Source organism: Phytophthora infestans, genomic scaffold (assembly GCF_000142945.1).
Source record: "Phytophthora infestans T30-4 supercont1.1 genomic scaffold, whole genome shotgun sequence".
Lineage (NCBI taxonomy): Eukaryota > Oomycota > Peronosporomycetes > Peronosporales > Peronosporaceae > Phytophthora > Phytophthora infestans.
The window spans coordinates 1541075-1558860 of NW_003303758.1; the positions used below are offsets into that span (position 1 = coordinate 1541075).

Genomic DNA, 17786 nt, shown 5'->3' on the forward strand with positions numbered 1-17786 from the left:
CCAAAACTGAGTGCTATTTGCTGATATAGTCTAAAAGATTCTCTTCTTGGGCGCCGAGCCTGGTAATGGGGAAAAGTCCACGGTCCGTAGCACGTATTTTGGCTCATCAACAATCTTCATGACTGCCTGGACGCCGTAATCCAGCGGCACTGAGTAAATGCCATCGATGTTGACTTTCATATCCCATCCGAGAGACCGCATGGATACTCGTCGTGCTTTGCCTCTGCAGTAACAAAACCCACGGCGTTAAATCGCGTTAGCAATCACTACATAAAGTGATCGATGGCAAGCAAGACGAACTCACCGTCGAAACCTGATATCGCCGAACGTAGCATTAATAATCGGCTCGCGGACAACATATCCCATGTCTCGCGAATCTTCTGGGAAAACGTTCTGCTTGTTAATACTACGCAAGGAAGCACAGCAAACGCCACGGTGTTAGTTCCCCCACCTTTGACTGGATAGGAAGAATACCTGTACTTACGATTCTGTTAGCTCCGTCACTGTCTCGTTTGTGTGTGTGTGATCCATAGCACTAAGAACAGTTGCAACCTGTTCTCGATAGATTTGGCACTGGAACAAGACAATTATCAGTCATTAATCGCGGACTGCTGCAAGGTTTCAGCTCCAACGTACCGCACTGGAGTACCATGCACTCGAGCCTGTGCCTGTGCACATGAGAATGCCACTGCTACGATGGGATTCACGCTGGTGCTGGTCGATTCCGATGTTGTAGTGTGACGGTCGAGAGGCGTCACTCTCTGCAATGAACACTTCGTTCAAAGCGTAGCGAGGCAGCTCATACCAGTAGCCATCTTGATTCACCATACCGACACGGATACGCTGGCGTAGTCGCCACTTATAGTCGCCTTCAAGTAAACGATCCAACGCAGTACTAAACCGGTGCGTAACGTTGTCCACCTTGTAGCAGCACAGATTTCCTTCACTTCGTTTTGGATCTGTGTTCAAGCCTGCTACAGGGATTGGCGTGTTTACGAAACTTGCGGTCTTCAGAAAAGTCCCATCACCACCAGCAGAAAAAATCATGTCCGTGCCCTCCACAGCTTCATGTGTTAGTTGGTTGGCAGAGACGACCTTCACTTCGATATCACGTTCCTTAAAACTATAGTAGAAAATAATCCACTCAAACGTTAGAAAGGTGATATCAATAAACCATGCGGTACTCTCGATGTACCTGCTGGTAATCTCGTCCACAGCCTCGATGTGATGTTCATGACTCGCCTTCAAGCGGTCATGAACAAATCCTCGCATGGACATCTGCTTCCTCAAAGCTTCACTGGATTTCGGATAGCAACCCAAATCAGCACATTCAGCGAACATGAAAAGCACAGTCAGGTGCGGACACTTACCCGGTATTGCCGTACAGCTCTGCTTCGTGCTGGAATCGAGACATCTTCTTTACCACAACCACCTTTTTCAGGTTCAACATGGGTTTTCCGGGAATCAAAAGCGGCGTATGATGCTCTTCCTTCGTTGGCGATTCGTTCGTGGCAACGGGTTCCTCGGTCGATTCTGAAGCTTGGTTCAAGCTCGTAGAATGCGAGAGCACGTCGGGGGTCACCTCTCCCTCCGACAACGTCTTTGCTCCATTATACGTCTTCTCAAGATACTCTTCTGAAATAATCATACGGGGAACACGCTCCGCTGTAGCTAGTAGCAACTCGTTGTCGTATACTGGTCGGTCGATCTTCATCCATCCTTTGGGACTGAGTTTCTCGTTCCAGGGACACACCGAGCGCACATGCGTGAAGTACGGCGCCATTTTCCCGGTCAGCGGGTCTTTCCTGGTGTAATGCAATATGTGGCCATTGTGGATCTGATCCACCATGCGGCCTGACTCCTGCAACTCAATAAACGTATCTTGTGACATCCTCTCGAGTCTTGTGCGCATCGCCCAGATCACTTCACCATGAGCCACAACAATAGCTCTTTTCCCATGACATTCGTGGTTCAGAATACCGAGCAAGCGGTCGGCACGTTGCGCGACAGCGGCCAATGATTCGCCTCCAGGTGGTGCGTAGTAAAAGCGGTTGAGCTCTCGCCGCTTGAGCTCATCCTGCATCTTGATGAAGCGCTCCTGCTCGCTCATGAGGTCCATGGCGCCCCAGTCGCGCTCACGAATGAGCATCTCGGCGTACCAACGCGCACCGGGCAGTCCCATGCGGCCTGCCGTCTCCATTGCGCGTAGATACTCAGATACGAGGTAACGGTCGAAGTGTGCCAAGTTGTTGCGCTTGAGCCAGTCTCCAGCGGCTGCGGCCTGCCGTCGACCTCGATCCGTGAGCCGCCAATTGGAGCTGTGACGGTGCTTGAATTCACCAGCGAAGAGACTGTGGTCCCCGGCCAGGGACCGCTGGCGAGCCACATTGCCCTCGCTCTCACCGTGGCGAATGAGCACCAGATCGGATAAGCGAGGTAGGCGGTCGATTTTACTGCTAGCAGTACTACTGCTGCTGCTGCTCTTGCGGACACAGAGCGCACGTACGGCGGGCAGGCGGCGCGCGCGCGTCGTCCTCAACATGGTGCTGATCGAAGTGCTGTGCTGCTGCGACGTTCGCAACTGACGGCGAAGAGGTCACCCTCGGTAAAACTGGATGAGGACAGACAGGACGTCTATGTATGTCACATAAGCACAATAGCCAATCAACGCGTGTTAATGAAACCGGTAATCAACGAAGACCTACCGATGATTATCGGTGTGCGACGAGGAAGAGGGCAGCTCGCTAGGAGCAAAATGTGTGGCACCAATCGTGTTCTTGTATGTTGTCACATTTTGAGCACTGGTAAAAATGGGATGGATTTGGGATCGGTGCGCACAGAAATGCATTGCAAGCTGTCAATGACGACAGTGTCGTCACGACACCGCATCGGTATTACCGGTATACCTGAGCGCCAAACGTCGCACATTGAAGTGAGTGAAGCGATCTCAACTCGGTAAAATGGAGAGCCTCGATGTTGGGTACGCGCTGCTGAGCGACGTGAATGCCCGCAATCGCGAGCTCCAGGCGCGCTTGCGAAGCAGTTTGCCGCTGCTCTGGACAACTAATGCGCTGGTGATGACGAACGCCGCTGGTCCCAGGAGACGGAAAGCAGCAGCTGAACAGTGGGCAGTAGGAGAAGCGGACCAGATGCTCATAGCTATCGAGGGGCAATCGAGCTTACGGGTCGGTCGACGATACAAACGCCGTGTGGAGTGGGAGGTGTCTAGACGTATAGCACGCGTCGACCGAGAGTTGCAGCAGTATCCACCGGGAAAGCGGTCTTGGAACCAAAAGAGAAGAGAGTTGACACCTGCTCAGCCTTCGTCCTATAAACCGCGGGAAAGCTCAGTGGGAAGGACGGAAACTAGGAGAACTGCTCCAGCTCGGCACGCAGTGAGCAATGGGGTCAAGGGTAAAGCTACTGGCAATCAGCAGGAGAGAAAAGTTTGGGAGAAGCCTAGAATTACTACCGAGGCTGGTGGGGAAGTACGGCGGGTGTTAAAACATGTTGCAACGAGTCCACTACATGGCGTTGTTGAGGACAAAGAGAACGCAAAGCCAAACGCAGCAGTTGAAACGGAGCTTAATACTAAAGATCCTCCTGTGGTCACTGCAAAGAACAAAGAGGAGCACGAGACACTGGATGAACCGCCTGTACCTGAAGAAGCCGTAGAAGATAGCAAGGCCCAAGGACCCATTGATGGTCTCGACACAATTAGCAATGCACCATCAATTAAGCTAGCGGAGGTGAAACTAGAAAGCCCCCGCAAAAGTTCAAGCATTCCGACTGCTAACATTCCGCAAGACAGTGGGGACGACGATATATTCGCAATCGAAGGTGAAAGTCCTCGTCGAATAAAGGCAGCAACAGACGAGCGTCCGTCGTCGTCCATTGGGAGGCAAGTGCTGTCAGATTTCCGCACTATGCCGTCGGTCGCATCCTTTGGAGCTCAACCGATACTTTCTGGAGGTATGGGAAACCAAGGAGACATGCGTTTGAACTCGGATGTTCTCCGAAGACTTTTTAGTGACTTGGATACCGACAAAGATGGCCACGTGAATCGCATTGAAACGTGTATGGCTCTGCATCGCTTGCAGATTTCCGTTCCGACGACTAAAATCATATCGTTCTTTCGCCATATTCATTCCTCCGATGCGAAAGGTCCACGAAGTCGCCGAACTTCGCATCTGCCGATGAAGGAAGTGATCAATTATAAGGAGTTTGTGGCTTTTGTCACCGCTGCCTATGACCAGCAGCAACAGCGAAAAGCGCAACGACGTAGAGCTCCTACACGGCGGGAGCAGGTTCCACCTCCATCCGCTCCATCGATGTCCTTGCCAATCTATGAGCAGCCAACTATTTCTCCCAGAACAAGACAATCTGCACGTGCACCTCCGCCGTCAGTAAGAGAAGAAGATATTCGAGCCTACGAAGTCAAAGATGAGCCGAAAGAAGCAGCCATGGAGGACCGAATTTTTCAAGAACTTCCGGACGTTTTAGTCAGTAGAATACTGGCAGACACTCGCAGCGCCGCCAACGTCGAAGTCAACGAAAATGTCGTACGTAGGAGCTTGGAATCGCTTGTTGGGAAGGAAGCAGTTGATGATAAAATGGTGAACGACATCACTCAAGAGTTGATCAGAGAGCGACTACGAAGAATCGCAGCCTTAACTCATGAGTCTACAGACGATACTACCGGTTTGAAAAGAGCTGAAGCTTACTACAATGAGCAAATGGCGCGAGGTGGGACTGAATTAGAGTCTGCTGCGGAAGACTCGAGCTCTCAGGGCTTCAAGAACTGGGTTGATGTCCTTACGGAAGAGCAAGTTAGTGGTTTAGTGCAACAGATTTGGAAAGATCGACAAGCTCTTCGTCGTGTGTCGTTGGCCCCTGCTGAGGACGTACATATCGAGGATACCCCAGAAGTGCCAGAAGAACCGCCTGTGAGATGGAAAGATGAGGCGACAGATACGAACGAGCTCAATGCATCTCCAACAAAACTCTCTGAAAAGGCTGTACAGACTTTCGATGAGATTAAGCAAGAGGAACCTCAAAGCACCCCTGAACAAGAAAAGCCGATTGATTTCCCTGAAGAGAGCCATGAAAACATGCAAGATTCGAACTCCGTCCTTCCACAAACGCACCTCGGTGGAGCTATATTGAATTCGCTCGCTGGATCAAGTCGTGACTCCGATTCGCGCGAATTATTTCATCCTGCTACCTCGATCGAAATCTTACAACAACCTCGTCAACAAAGGCGATTGGGTCAAAGCAGTCTCCACGACCAGCAAGACCCTTCACGCACAGACAAGGCAGAAAAAACTAACCCAGAACCAAATGTTTCTGCTCCAAACGAGCAAAGTTTTGACGTCCATATTAACACGGAGAGTGTCTTTTCCTCTGAAGAGAGCCATGAAAGTGTATCGAATAGTATTGAAGAGCAAGCTCAAGAGACTCAAAATCAAGATGTGGAGTCCTCACCGACGTCAAAACCTGTTGCTCTCACTCAAAAGATGCTGGATTTGGATGACTCTGTAAGCTTCGAAAGCAGTCTCGAGCTAGTGAATAGTTTGTCGGTGAGTAGCAGTGACTTCAGCTCCTCCTCGGATTATTATCGCTCGTATGGGATATCTCGCGAGATTGATCGCCATCTTCTCACTACAACTCGATCCTCCCGTCGACGTCCGTTTCGACGTCGAAGGCGCTTGTCTGTTTCTGGAAGTAGTGTTCCGGACTCAATTTGCAGCGCAGAGCTATCAGAAGGTGAGATATCGCGAGAAGAAGGTTTGGCTTTAAGCGACGGGGAAGTATTTGGCGAATCCAGAAGAGCATACACCAAGTGTAAAAACGCAGTCTCATATGCGATAGAAAGCGAGGAAGAGAGCAGTCTACGCATCTCGATTGAATCTGGAGAACTCCCGGCATTGGTAAGTCAATTAAAAAAAACAACTGGTGCTCAGCTCAAAAGTGCATTCATAACCTTAATACTAATCCTGCGTTGCACTTGTTCCTGGATACGACTAGCTCAAGGTTCATGCAACTTTTCGACGTCAACTGGTTGCTCAATCAACCTCTTCATCGTTTGAATCTGGAGAATTTGAAGATGGCTACATCCCTGACAAATAAAGAGTTACATGACGAATTCTTCGTCACTACTCATAGCACTGCCCTCTTCCTCCAACTCGTCCAAGTCTTCCAGAGCAAGCATTTCGCCAACACCACGATCACGACTTCCGTCATCAGCAAGGATATTCCCTTGACCTGCTGCGGGTATCTTCTCAGGCGGAGGTTGTTTTTCCTCCGATTCGCTAACAGTCTGAGGATTAATAATCAACGCGCGTGCGCTCTTCACCTTTTTGGCCACTTTCATGGGGGCATTCTGTTGCTCTTGACCGGTACTTGGACGCTTGGAAGGGGTCATCACGCCTTCCTTGGTGACAATTGACTGCTCGCCTTCTCCACTTTGCTCGTCACCGTCACTACTGACTACTATATCCAGTCGGTCATTCAGCGACAGAACTTGTGGGACTATGGCGAGGCTCGAGCGTCGAGGGTCCTTAGTGCGGTCAACAGTTTTCTTCTGGCGAGATTGGCGGCGACGCTGACGCTTGGCTTCTTCATTCTCCAAGTGCTGCTTCCACGCAAGCTCAAGACCATATTTTTGCTGGAGTTCATCTAGCGCATCGGCCAAATTGACCTTGCAAGATCATGATGAGGAAATGTTCACGTCCTTAAAGTCATCTAAAAGGGATATTACCTTTCCATCCGTTAACGAATGGATGATAGCTTCCACCGCCTCAGCACGCGCTTCCAATGGGTCCTTCGTTTAACGAGAAAAAAAGCAGCTAAGGTTTAGCTAGGTCGGAAAAGAATCCATGAATAAGTCATGCGTTTAGCAAACCTCTGGAAGCTGAATATGTGCAGCTTCACACTTCGAAACAAGCTCAGCGAGAGAGCGCTGTGCTTGGCGGAGATTCATCTTCTTCCAGGCTGTACTACAGACTTGATTTTTGGCCGTCAGTTGGAGCAAATGACCACGCAAAACTGGGACAAGGCCAAATTTCTCGCGTCACTCAACTGTCGTAAATTTCACGACGCAAAAAATGTCATTGGTATCGCTAACCTACCTACTTCGAAGGATAATACATGTAGTACTAGGAAATGGTAGCTCAAAACTCAAAGGGCTCACTTTGTCACCGGTAGTGCCTCGTCGTCCCCATCGTACTCACTAAGAGCGGCTGCAAGCCCTTCGTTCAGAAGTTGGTCAATTTTCGTAGCCGCCGCTGCTCCCACGTGGTCAAGTTTCTTCGCTTGTGCCCCCGAAGTAATGACAACGTAGCTGTTGCGGATCTCCCTCGCAGCTCGGAAACGTGCAAGTCCACGTTGGGTGTACCCGTGGGTCACCTCATACTCGCCCAAATGCACCAATTGATCCACAAGTGACTGGTTCTGATCTTTCGCGGCAGGTGTGGCCTCCACCTGCTCTTGAATACGACTCTTTTTGGGGTACTTGGTCTTCTTCTTACTGCTCGCCACAGGGCTCATGATGTCGGCGACTAAGGCAGAGGTATCGTCGCTGTCACTATCACTGTCAAGAATCATGTTTCGGCGCTTGCGTTTGGGCATGTCATCCATGAGCTTGCGCTTCTGGCGGCGTACCACACGTGGTGACGCTGCCGCCGTCTCCGTCTCCATCGCTTCAGTATCTTTGGAAAACTTGGTCTTGAGCTGGTCAAAAGCCTTTGCGGTCTGTAGATAGCCTAATGCGTCGTGTTTAGTGTTTCGTAACGCCGTGATCACCTCACGCAGCGCCTGCCAGGGGCTCTACAGGCAGTACACATTTGTAAGAAACATGGTCAACAAGCCAACTTGAAAGTCCTTCAATGTTTCGGAATACCTCCGGCAATTGGACACCCTGTTCCTCGCACTCCATCAGCAGATCCGAGATCGTCGTTTCCACCTTCATCGCTGCAAGTCTCCCAGCCGTCTCGTGCGCTGCTCCAGCAGATATTTCAACTGTAGAGAAGAAGGAGAAAGACTCAACGCAGGGTCTCACAAAACATATTCCACTTCAACTTGCCTTTATGTGGTCCACGCTTTATTGATGTGCACCTCACAAAAACAACGATCTCATTTGAACATTTGAATTTGAAAAATGGGTCGCTTTTCGCGGCATCTTTGCCCATTTGTCCATTCTCGACGTCACTGTCACTTCCTCATCTCTCTTATCCTCTCAACCAGCGATGCAGGACGGCGGGCTCTTCATGATGTCTCCGATGGACTCGGCGGGCAACGCGCGTCTGGAAAAGGCGCGAGCGTGTATCCGCAAGACGTTCGGACCAGGCGGCAGCGGACGTCGCACCAAGCGCGCGCTGGAAATGGCGGACGAGGCGCCGACACAGGCCAAGACTCCGCGAACAAAGGTGCGCCAACGGATCGCCCAGGCCTCGCAGCTCAATACGGAGAGACTCTTCTTCCAAGAGTTTGGTAGCAGTGAGGAGCTCATACGCGAAGAGTTCGACCTCGCCCGGCAAGCGGGCCACCCCGTTCCTAATGCCCCGCGACAGTACGCATCATCAAGTGTAGCAAATGCGTCAACCCATACAGCACAGCAGGTAGCAGGAGTTCCCACTAATTATTTCTCACTATCGTCGACGGTAGCCACAGCCTTCACTAGCTCGTTGCCTGCGCCGTCGACGGCAGATGTGAGCCAACTGACGCGACCCTCGCGTATCCGGACGCCGCGAAAGGCGGCCACAAAGAGAGGTCGAGCAGGAGAGAGCAGTGCCGAGAAGGCGCTTGTGTTGAGGAAGCCCAGACTAGGTGGCGTCAGTGCGAGAAGCATAGATTATTCCAATGCAGGCGCAGCTCCATCGTCGTCTTTGGACGCCCGCGCATCTTTTGCGTTTGTTACCAACCGTGGTGACAGCCTGTCGACCAGATTCTTCTCGAGAACGTCACCAAGCAAGTTCCAGTTCTCGTCGAACGCCACGAGACTGTTCTCCCAGCGCCAGGCGCCGCTGCGGTAATTTAACCAAGCCATTTATTCCCTGCCCACCGGTGCAGGTACAGAAGTGATGATTCTGATGAGCATCAAGACAAGCAGCATGCAAGATTTATTTGACCGTTAGTAGTACTTAAGTAGCAAGTAGGAGGACCAGCTGAATGTGGATGTAGTCAAGAGAAACTTCATGTAACATTCGTTGTCGACAGCCTTAATTGTTCTTTGCGATCTCCTTCTTGAACGGTATCCCAGCGGGGGCATTCTAATAGATCATGGCCTCCATGCGGTTCAGTCGCTCGTTGGTACCTGAAGGAAGTCGGAACTTGATCATGCCTGCGAATGTGACGAGGAGTTCGGCCTTTTCGCGCAGAGCAGCGATGCCGGCACGACGAATTTCGCCAGAGACCTGAGTCTTGACGCGGTCTGCGTCACGCACAAGGCACTCCATATATCCGAGCAGCAGAATGTGGAAGTTCTGTCGGACACTCTCGTCGAAAGACAGGAAGCGATCAACACACAGCGACAAGTTGCTCGAGTTCTGTGTCGGCACCACCTCCAATTCATCCACAAACCCGATGGCGTCTTCGTACTGCTGCTTCTCGAAAATCTCCAGGAAGATACTGATGTTCAGGAGTGTCTGGAAGGCAATCGCAGCTGTACGCGCATGTCGGTTGGCAATCGTCTGGACCCAAGGGAAGCGCATCCACTTCTCGGCAAACTCCTTGGCCTCACGGAACCATTCCTCACGCTCTGGTCGTGTGGCTGACAACGTCGAGCTGAGCTGCGAGTTCAGCAGCAAAATAACGCCTTCAATGTCGCCTGCGCTCTTCAATAGAGCGAACGCATCATGCGGACGACCACGAGCCTCAGCCTTGCGAGCAGCCGAGAGAATGAGCTCCTTGACCTCATCTTCAGGCTCATCCTTGAGCAAGTGGTCGTACAGGCCACGCGTACGTGAGCCGTCTGTGTTGTTCGTAAATCCAGCAAGCATATCAAACTTGCGTGTGTCCAGTAGCAGCTCTGCGAGCAACTCCTTCTTCGCTGTCAAGTCCGAAATGCAGGCCACATAGTCTGCTGCCTCCGCTGCATTAGCACGCTGGAAACCGTGAATGTACTGGCGAACCAGACGCACCAAATCGACTGTCGTTTCGTCTTCCTCTCCCATTGAGAACGACGTGCACTCCAGTAGCCCGAAGTGCTTGAGCGTGATCGCGAAGTGCACTGCTTCCAGCAGATAACCCTTGGAGGCCAAATATTTAACAGCTTTCTCGAACTCCTGCGTGATGAGTAGAATCTCGAAGTACAGGAACGCAGAGAAGTTGCCACCACCAGGCTGCACGCCGCCTTCGAAATGCGTTGGTCCAAACTTCTGCATACTCTGCGATAGCTTTGTGATTGTACTGTCCGGAGCAGAGCTGGTGGCTGCAACACGCTGGATAAAGCACAGACGTTGCCACAGATAGTCCTCCACTGTAGTCGTAATACGCTGCTCATTGGCGTTGACGTTGCCGAAGCATAACAGGTTCACTACACAGCGTTCAAATGGGTTCACCACAGACACCGCGTCGATCGAGGAGCTCACCAAACGGTGATAGCGGTCCACCAAGCGCTCAAACTCGGCAGGAAATTGCTTAGAAAAGGCGTTCAATGGGTTGGCGCTGCGGTCAGCGTACAAGCTCTTCTGGTGTGCACGGTATTTCAACGCACAGAGCACATCGCCATCAATGGTGGAGTCGTCACCCGAGCTGGACAGTTTGGCCACGAGATTAGCCGCTTCCTGGTCACCGCCGCAGCGGAGACAGTAGTAGATGACAGCCCAGATATTGTCTACATCAGTACTACCGCCACTACCATTGGCAGCATAACGCGAGCTGTGCAGATGCTTGACGAACGCCCGAATAGTGGACACTAGATCCGGAATACCACCAATAGCGAGGCTGTTCTTCTGCACAGTTTCCTGTACGAAGACACGGAATTGGTTCTCCAGGAAGACGCGGGCACCGAATGCAAGGCGATGCTGGAGTAGCTTACGTTGCGCTCCGTCACTTCCTTGTCGGACAGTCTGGTATTCACGCTCTGCTAGCTTCGGCGCGTTGGGCTTGGTAGCATCACCACCTGCCAGTAAGTCATTGACGAGTTGCCAGCATTTAAGTACGGCCTCCCACTTGGATCCAGTCACTGATATCGACACGTTGGACGAACAAATTCGTTGAAAGTGACGGGCGAGTTCGAACTGACTGCGCGTGTTTGGCACGCGGCTGCTGTTAAGCTCTTTGATGACGGAATAGTACTGTTTCATCTCCTCCGTCATAGCGTTCTCCATCTGCAACTGTGACATATGCAGCGACGGCGTTCCGAAGCCTGTGGCCTGGAAACGCGGCTGACCGGCAAAGGACGCGCCGCTGAGGCCCAGACCAGACGCAGGTTCGAGTGCTTGACGCTTGTCACGAGCTGCAGAGGAGAAGATACTGCCAGTAGCTTCGTCCGAATCCAATATGCGAGGGTAGTTGCTGATACCGAGCTGTTTGGCACCTCCCAGGTCCTCTAAAAGGCGCTGCCTGGCGTCCTCGAAGTCGTCGATCATAGCACGGTTCATGCGGTCATGTGTAGCTTCCACTGTGCGACGGTTAACGTCCTCGATGGCGGTTAGAACGATCATTTCGTGGTGGTGAGCGAGATATCCCTCTAGATCCGTCTCGCCCAGGGGCGTCTCGGGCTCAAATTCAGGCGCGATCTCGAACTGCTTTAGCTCCTTGCTGAGCTTCTCAGCGTCGATACCCTTAGATGCAAGCAGGAAGTTGGCCTTGTCAGCCCCTGCGGCTGCTGGACGCTTGCGGCTTCCACTAGTACTGGGGACCTGCGCGTTGAGTGCACGCGACGCATCATCTAGTTGCTCTAAACGCTTCTCTAGACGAGGGATCCCCAGCTCACCGAGCGACGTCGTCAGCTTTAGTGAGCTCTGGTACAGCGCCCGGAAGTCCACATCGTTAGAGGCCATGGCGAGCGGAGATCGAGAGGGGGCGGCAGGTCAGCGCGCCAAAAAGCAATGGAGGACGCGGGATGCGATATGATGGGTTTCGGAAGGATATGCTACTGAGAAGGTAAACGGTTGTGGTGCACATTTTCAAAGCAAGTTGGTTGAAGTCTAACTCAGCACTTCAACCAACTTGCTTTGGAGCTGTATATCACAACTTAAATCACAAGCTGTGATAGCAGCAACAGCTTCTGGCTCCGAGCTATCATTACATGTCATAAATGTATGGTGGAGCGTTTGCTCGAAAGTGGTTCATTTGTTGCACACTCGCTGGTGCTTAAACCAAAACAAGCACCACCGAGTTCTTAATAATGTAATCCTTTCAGCAACGATTCGGCCCGGCCGTCAACATTCAGTTTTTTCATGCATTGCATCGTATGTAAATCGCTTATTAGGTCGACTCGAAGCTCGCCGAGTCTTGAAAAAGAAGGAATACGCTACTCGTCACCTCAGCACAAACTTTCAAAAAGCTTCTTGCGTCGTGCTTAGCGTCAATAGTAAAGAGTCTCTCATTGTCTTTACTTAAAACAATGACACAAGGCAGTACAAGCAGTGGATTCCACAGGCGTGGACCACAGAGTAGACAGCGTCGCTGGTCTCCACTTCAATCCTCCGATTCGTTGAATCGTTGCGACAGCGCCGTTCGCTAGGCCGGACCAAAAACGCGGCAGGGCGGGTACAGCACCACCCGATCGGCTCAGAGAGAGCGGAAGATGTCCATTACCTACGGACGTCGATCGCTCTGCCTCGCCAATAAGGCCATAATGGGCGATCAGCGCGGTCGATAGCCATGATTCCTGCCCTTTGACCCGTGCATCAATTAGGTGAGTCTCCCAAGCTTGCACTCGCCAAGCCAGGTTCACCAACCACTTCTGGATCGCCAAGAGCGGGATCTTGGCACAAACAACATCGGTGTTTTACTATTGAAAGACCCCTAGCCCCGTGATTTTAGAGGGGGTGAAGGAGTGATGGTCGCATTCCATCGTCAATCGCCAAAGGGAAAACGCGGCGTGCGGCGATCGACGCAGACCAGAGAAGCACCGAGGACGCGCAGTCCTCGTAAAGCGAGTTCGTGCGAGGAGCAACAGGCGACACGTGCGTGTGCTCACTCTTGTCGCGCAGCTAGCGACCCCCAGCGCTGTAGCGCGTATAACCTGTCTCATTAAGTACGCCCCCTCTCCTTGTAGTGGCGATCTCTCTTAAGTGATATCCATGTCAACCAGCTGGCTTGGAGATCGTAACCCTAAAGTTTTCATTCACCAGGCATCTAATAACCTTCACCTTGCATTGCTATCTAGGCGGTGAACCCTCAACGTTTAACCCAAGTGCGGCACCATGGCCTGGACCTGTACAGAGTGCGAGTTCGCAGCCAATGAGGACGGCCAGGAGGCGTGTGTGGCCTGTGGCTCGGAGCGGCCGGAGGAGGAGCAGCAAGAGGAGGCAGCGGCCGAGTCGACGTCAGCAACGGACGAGGACGGCGACTCCGGCCCCGAGGTTGTAGTCATCGAGCTGCCGGCTAAGGAGAAGCTCGGCGTGAAGCTTATGCCGCCCACGGACGGCGTGATCGACCACGGTCTTGCTATCGATAACATTAACAATCCTTTACTGGAGAACAAGGTACAGGCTGGTGATCTTATCGTCGCTATTGGAGGACAGAACGTAGACGGCATGGGCTTCTCCGACGCTATTGATCTGATTCGTAAGATGCCTCGACCTCTGGCTATTTCTTTCGAGATCGACGAAGCCCGACGTCAACAAGTTGTGCGCGAGAAGTTCCAGCAGAATAAAGATGACGATCTGGACAAGGAGCTCACCACGTACGCTGTGGTGTTCGACAATGGACCTATGGGATTGAACCTGGAAGAAGCCGTACGATACGGTATTGACGGTGCCGTGGTACGTGCACTGAAGGGTCAAGCGAAGACAAGCGGTATGATTTCTGTCGGCGATATCGTGTACAAGGTGAACGAGACGGATGTGCTGTGTATGCCGTATCTTGAAGTCATGAACGTACTTCGTAACGCGACAGCTCCCAAGACTCTGCAGTTTGTGCCAAAGGAAAAACTGGCCGATGTGCAGCGTGTAAACTCACGACACTCCGAGTCTTTCCGACTTCGTGAGTCGACGTCCCACGTGAAGCAGAAACTGATGAATAACCCGCGCCTTGTGAAGGACGACGGCAATGAAGGCGACGATAACCAGTCGATTGCGCAGTTGATTCTGAATAACCAAGCCGCGACTATCAAGAAGGGACGCATGTACAAGCAGGGCCGTGTGATGCGCAACTGGAAGTCTCGATACTTTGTGCTTAGTGTGTCGAAGGTGGAATATTTCAAGAGTCCGAGCTCTACGACATCGCGTGGCGAAATGAGCTTCCTGAATCATCGCTGTACTGTGCGTTCGCTATCTGGGACTGGTGACGTGGTGTGTCGCTCTCCTAACGTGACTGCAGAGTATTTGCTGGAACTTCGTGTGGATGATCGTCGTATGGTCATGGCCTGTACGTCGGAATCGGACAAGAAGGGCTGGATGGATGCAGTTAAGCTGGCTATTGATGCCTCCAAGACTGTCAACCGCACACAGAACCTTGGAGAGTCACTACGAGAAGCCAAAGCATTGCGAACACAGCGGACGGAGAGTCTTTCGATGGATGGAACCTTCTTGGATCGGAATGCTGGTGGCCGTCTGTCGCAGTTCAACTATGAGGCATTCTCCACGCCCGTGATTCACGTTGGTGTTCTGTCAGCTACTAATCTGACCAAATCGGGCAGCTCCGTTAACGCGATTTGCGAAGTTACAGTGGGCGCCGAGACCTTCAAGACTTCAGTGGTTAAGAACCAACGGTCTCCTGTGTGGAAACAAGATAACTCGGCTTCGTTCGAGGCCCCCAGTGACGACATGGTGGTGGAGATCCGTATCTTCGACGAGCACTTGTTCCGTGCGACTGAGTTGATTACGACGCTTACGATTCCTCTGAGGTCGTTGCCGAACATGCAGAAGACAACGAAGAAGTACCCTCTGGCTCTCGGTAGCCGGTCGGCAGGAGCTGTACTGACTTTGTCACTGGAGTACGTGAATAAACAGAAAGCGTATGAGGAGGACCAAGAGCGTGGACGCCTGGGCGATGACCTGAACAGCAACGGCATGATGAATGAGCGAGATGAAATGGTTAAGATTAAGGCCGAAGCTCAGATGGCAGCCGATGAAGCCACGCATCACGCTGCTCGTGCCCAGGAAGAAGCACACATGCTGCTGGAGCAATCTCGACAGAAGGCAGAAGCAGCTATGGCTGCAGCTCGCGAAGAGCAGCGCGAGGGTAAAGCTGCTGTGGAGAAGGCAATGGCAGAAGCAGCTCGAGCGAAGGAGGAAGCAGAGATGCAGCTCGCTGAAGCTAAGCGAGCCCAGGAAGAGGCCCAGAAGCTGATTGAAGCAAACCGTCGTATTCAGGAGTCGGATGTACAGGGACCATCGATCTACGCTGTGTACCGCAAGATGATTCAGGACGGCGAGTCGAACGACGACGTGAAGAAAAAAATGCAAGAAGACGGCGTCGATGAGATGGGTATTCATGCGTTCTTTGATGGTATTAACTCGTATGACGAGAAGATCCGTGCGCTGCAGGCAGAAGTGGAGAAGCTGAAGCGTAGCCGCTCCGTCCGACAGAGAGAAGAGCCGAAGGCGCAAGATATGTTGGCCAACTTGGACATCTCTAGCGACCAAGTTAAACTGCTACGTCGTCTATTGAAGCTGGAGAAGCAGTTGCAGCAAGCTGGTATTGCCGTGGCCGCAGATATTCCGTATGAAGAGGCTATGGCGAAGGTGCAAGAGATTTCTAAGCGTATGCAGGAAATTGGTTCAGCTGATGTGACGCATCCGGACGCCACGATCCAGAAGCAGCTGCGTGAAGAGTACTACCGTCTTGAACAGGATATGGAGAAGTACAACACTGCTCTTATGCTGACTGATGAGTACGCTGCTGAAGAAGCACGGAAGGAGCGTGAATGGGAAGAGGAGAACTACGAAGAGAACGTTAAGGCGCTGAAGGCCATCCGTCGGATGATGCCGGTTGACGTGAAGAAGATGTCGGAAGCTGATCTCCAGACTGTGCAGTCACCGACGGGCAAGACACTTCCGCGTGATATTGCTCGAAAGTATAAACGCACGAACGTCCTGGAGCTGATTCGTATGAACCCCGCGGATATTGCGAAGAATCACCCGTCGTTGCTGGATAACTTGCGTGTTACTGGTCTCTCGGTGACAGAGCGTCGTGCGCTGCACATGCACTTGCGCGATATTGCGGAGACATGGAAAGCTCAACAGGGAGAAGAAATGACGAAGAAGAAGTATGAGTGGTTTAAGACGCTTAAGGAGACGTTCAAGACCGTTGTCAACTCTTACAACAAGCACGTGAAGCAATACGGACCAGAGGATAATCACCCGTACGCCACACGCGACGACCCAGACATCGGTTGCCCGATGATTGGCAAGCAATGTCCTATCAAGGCTAACCAAACTCCTGCGTACGATCAGGATCTCGGATATCCCGATGGAGATGTGTACATGGAATCAACCGTCGAGAAGGGTAACCCTGATGATGCTGGTGCACGAGCTCTGGCCGAAGCTCAGGAACTGGCCCGAGCGAAGCTTGCGAACTCTCGTGCTGACGCCTTGAAGAAGCACTACCGCAACGTGCGTCTTGTTGCTGAGGCCAACGGTGCATGCGAGTTGATCGATACATCGCTGGATCAGATCGAGAACCGACAGTTGCTCTGGTTCCAGGCAAGACTCAAGCGCCGACTTGAGCGAACGGAGACGGCTGCGACAATTAAGGTGGAGCTGGCAGAGTTTGGTGAGGTGGTGAACGAGATTCGTCTGGCAAGCTTGAAGTTCGCCGAGCGATCGGGTATGAATCTTTCCGGTAAGCGGGACGCGTCGCTGGATGCGAAGGATACGCGCTCGTCTATCGAGTGTAATCTGATTCTGCTGTACTGCGATGCCGTGATTGACTGCTTTGACGGCATGATCGAGCGTATGGATGAGGTCAAGGCAAGTGATAAGCGTCTGCGGTCAGCTATCCCTGTTATTCGCGGTCTTTTGAAGGATCTGGGCGAAAAGAGTCAGAGCACATTGGACTCGCTGAAGGACAAGGGTCCACCTGCTAACCGTCGCGTGAAGACAAGAACCGAAATCATGAAGGAAGCGAAGGAGAAGAACAAAAGTGCTGCTGCACCAGCAGAAAGTGAAGTGGCGGAGGAAGCTGGTCCAGCCCGGGCACCGCACCCAATGATGGCGGCCAGAGGTAGGGGGCGTAGTGGTCGCGGAGGTGGGCGAAATGACCTGTTTGCAGCGATTAGTGGTCGTGGCCGCGGTGGCGACGGTGATGGTCCTCCAGGACCCCCTACCGACTTCCTGTCATCAATTCGCGGGCGTGGTCGCGGAAACCCGGGTGGTCCAGGGCGCGGTGACTTGTTTTCTGCGATTAAGTCTCGCAGTGGCGGCGGAGATGATGGTGGTCGTGGCGGTCGGGGCGGCGACTTGATGTCAGCTATTCGAGGCCGTGGAGGAGAAGGAGGAGGAGGAGGAGGAGCCCCTGGCCGTGGTAACCTGATGGCTGCTATCGCTGCACGGAAAAAGGAATAGAAAGCTTCTAGACCAGACCGAGCCACTTGTGATAGAGCGAGATGTTGGTGCCTGTAGCTAGTGAGGAAAAGCGTAAAACACGAGGAAATGCAAAAAAGACAAAGA

General features: G+C 52.3%; 7 protein-coding genes across 7 annotated transcripts; 3 read left to right on the forward strand and 4 right to left on the reverse strand.

Annotated features, from left to right (window-relative positions):
• Positions 1-30: 30 nt before the first annotated feature.
• PITG_00257 (uncharacterized protein) lies at positions 31-2542 on the reverse strand (the record flags this gene model as incomplete). The annotated part of the gene is made up of 7 exons (XM_002908832.1): positions 31-223; positions 305-406; positions 485-573; positions 637-1123; positions 1196-1297; positions 1371-1489; positions 1571-2542. The coding sequence occupies 7 exons, from the start codon at positions 2540-2542 to the stop codon at positions 31-33; spliced, it is 2064 nt and encodes a 687-aa protein (XP_002908878.1).
• Positions 2543-2960: 418 nt separating this feature from the next.
• Positions 2961-3334, forward strand: PITG_00258 (uncharacterized protein; the record flags this gene model as incomplete). The annotated part of the gene is made up of 2 exons (XM_002908833.1): positions 2961-3242; positions 3299-3334. The coding sequence occupies 2 exons, from the start codon at positions 2961-2963 to the stop codon at positions 3332-3334; spliced, it is 318 nt and encodes a 105-aa protein (XP_002908879.1).
• A 2799-nt stretch (positions 3335-6133) lies between these two features.
• Positions 6134-6982, reverse strand: PITG_00259 (uncharacterized protein; the record flags this gene model as incomplete). The annotated part of the gene is made up of 4 exons (XM_002908834.1): positions 6134-6448; positions 6533-6700; positions 6761-6823; positions 6905-6982. 4 exons carry the CDS (start codon positions 6980-6982, stop codon positions 6134-6136), a joined length of 624 nt encoding a protein of 207 aa, XP_002908880.1.
• Positions 6983-7188: 206 nt separating this feature from the next.
• PITG_00260 (uncharacterized protein) lies at positions 7189-8030 on the reverse strand (the record flags this gene model as incomplete). The annotated part of the gene is made up of 2 exons (XM_002908835.1): positions 7189-7827; positions 7901-8030. 2 exons carry the CDS (start codon positions 7967-7969, stop codon positions 7189-7191), a joined length of 708 nt encoding a protein of 235 aa, XP_002908881.1.
• Positions 8031-8267: 237 nt separating this feature from the next.
• Positions 8268-9032, forward strand: PITG_00261 (uncharacterized protein; the record flags this gene model as incomplete). Its single annotated transcript, XM_002908836.1, has 2 exons — positions 8268-8549; positions 8616-9032. 2 exons carry the CDS (start codon positions 8268-8270, stop codon positions 9030-9032), a joined length of 699 nt encoding a protein of 232 aa, XP_002908882.1.
• Positions 9033-9101: 69 nt separating this feature from the next.
• PITG_00262 (nuclear pore complex protein Nup93-like protein) lies at positions 9102-12005 on the reverse strand (the record flags this gene model as incomplete). Its single annotated transcript, XM_002908837.1, has 1 exon — positions 9102-12005. One exon carries the CDS (start codon positions 12003-12005, stop codon positions 9270-9272), a length of 2736 nt encoding a protein of 911 aa, XP_002908883.1.
• Positions 12006-13376: 1371 nt separating this feature from the next.
• PITG_00263 (uncharacterized protein) lies at positions 13377-17784 on the forward strand (the record flags this gene model as incomplete). Its single annotated transcript, XM_002908838.1, has 1 exon — positions 13377-17784. The coding sequence occupies one exon, from the start codon at positions 13377-13379 to the stop codon at positions 17679-17681; it is 4305 nt and encodes a 1434-aa protein (XP_002908884.1).
• Positions 17785-17786: the final 2 nt, after the last annotated feature.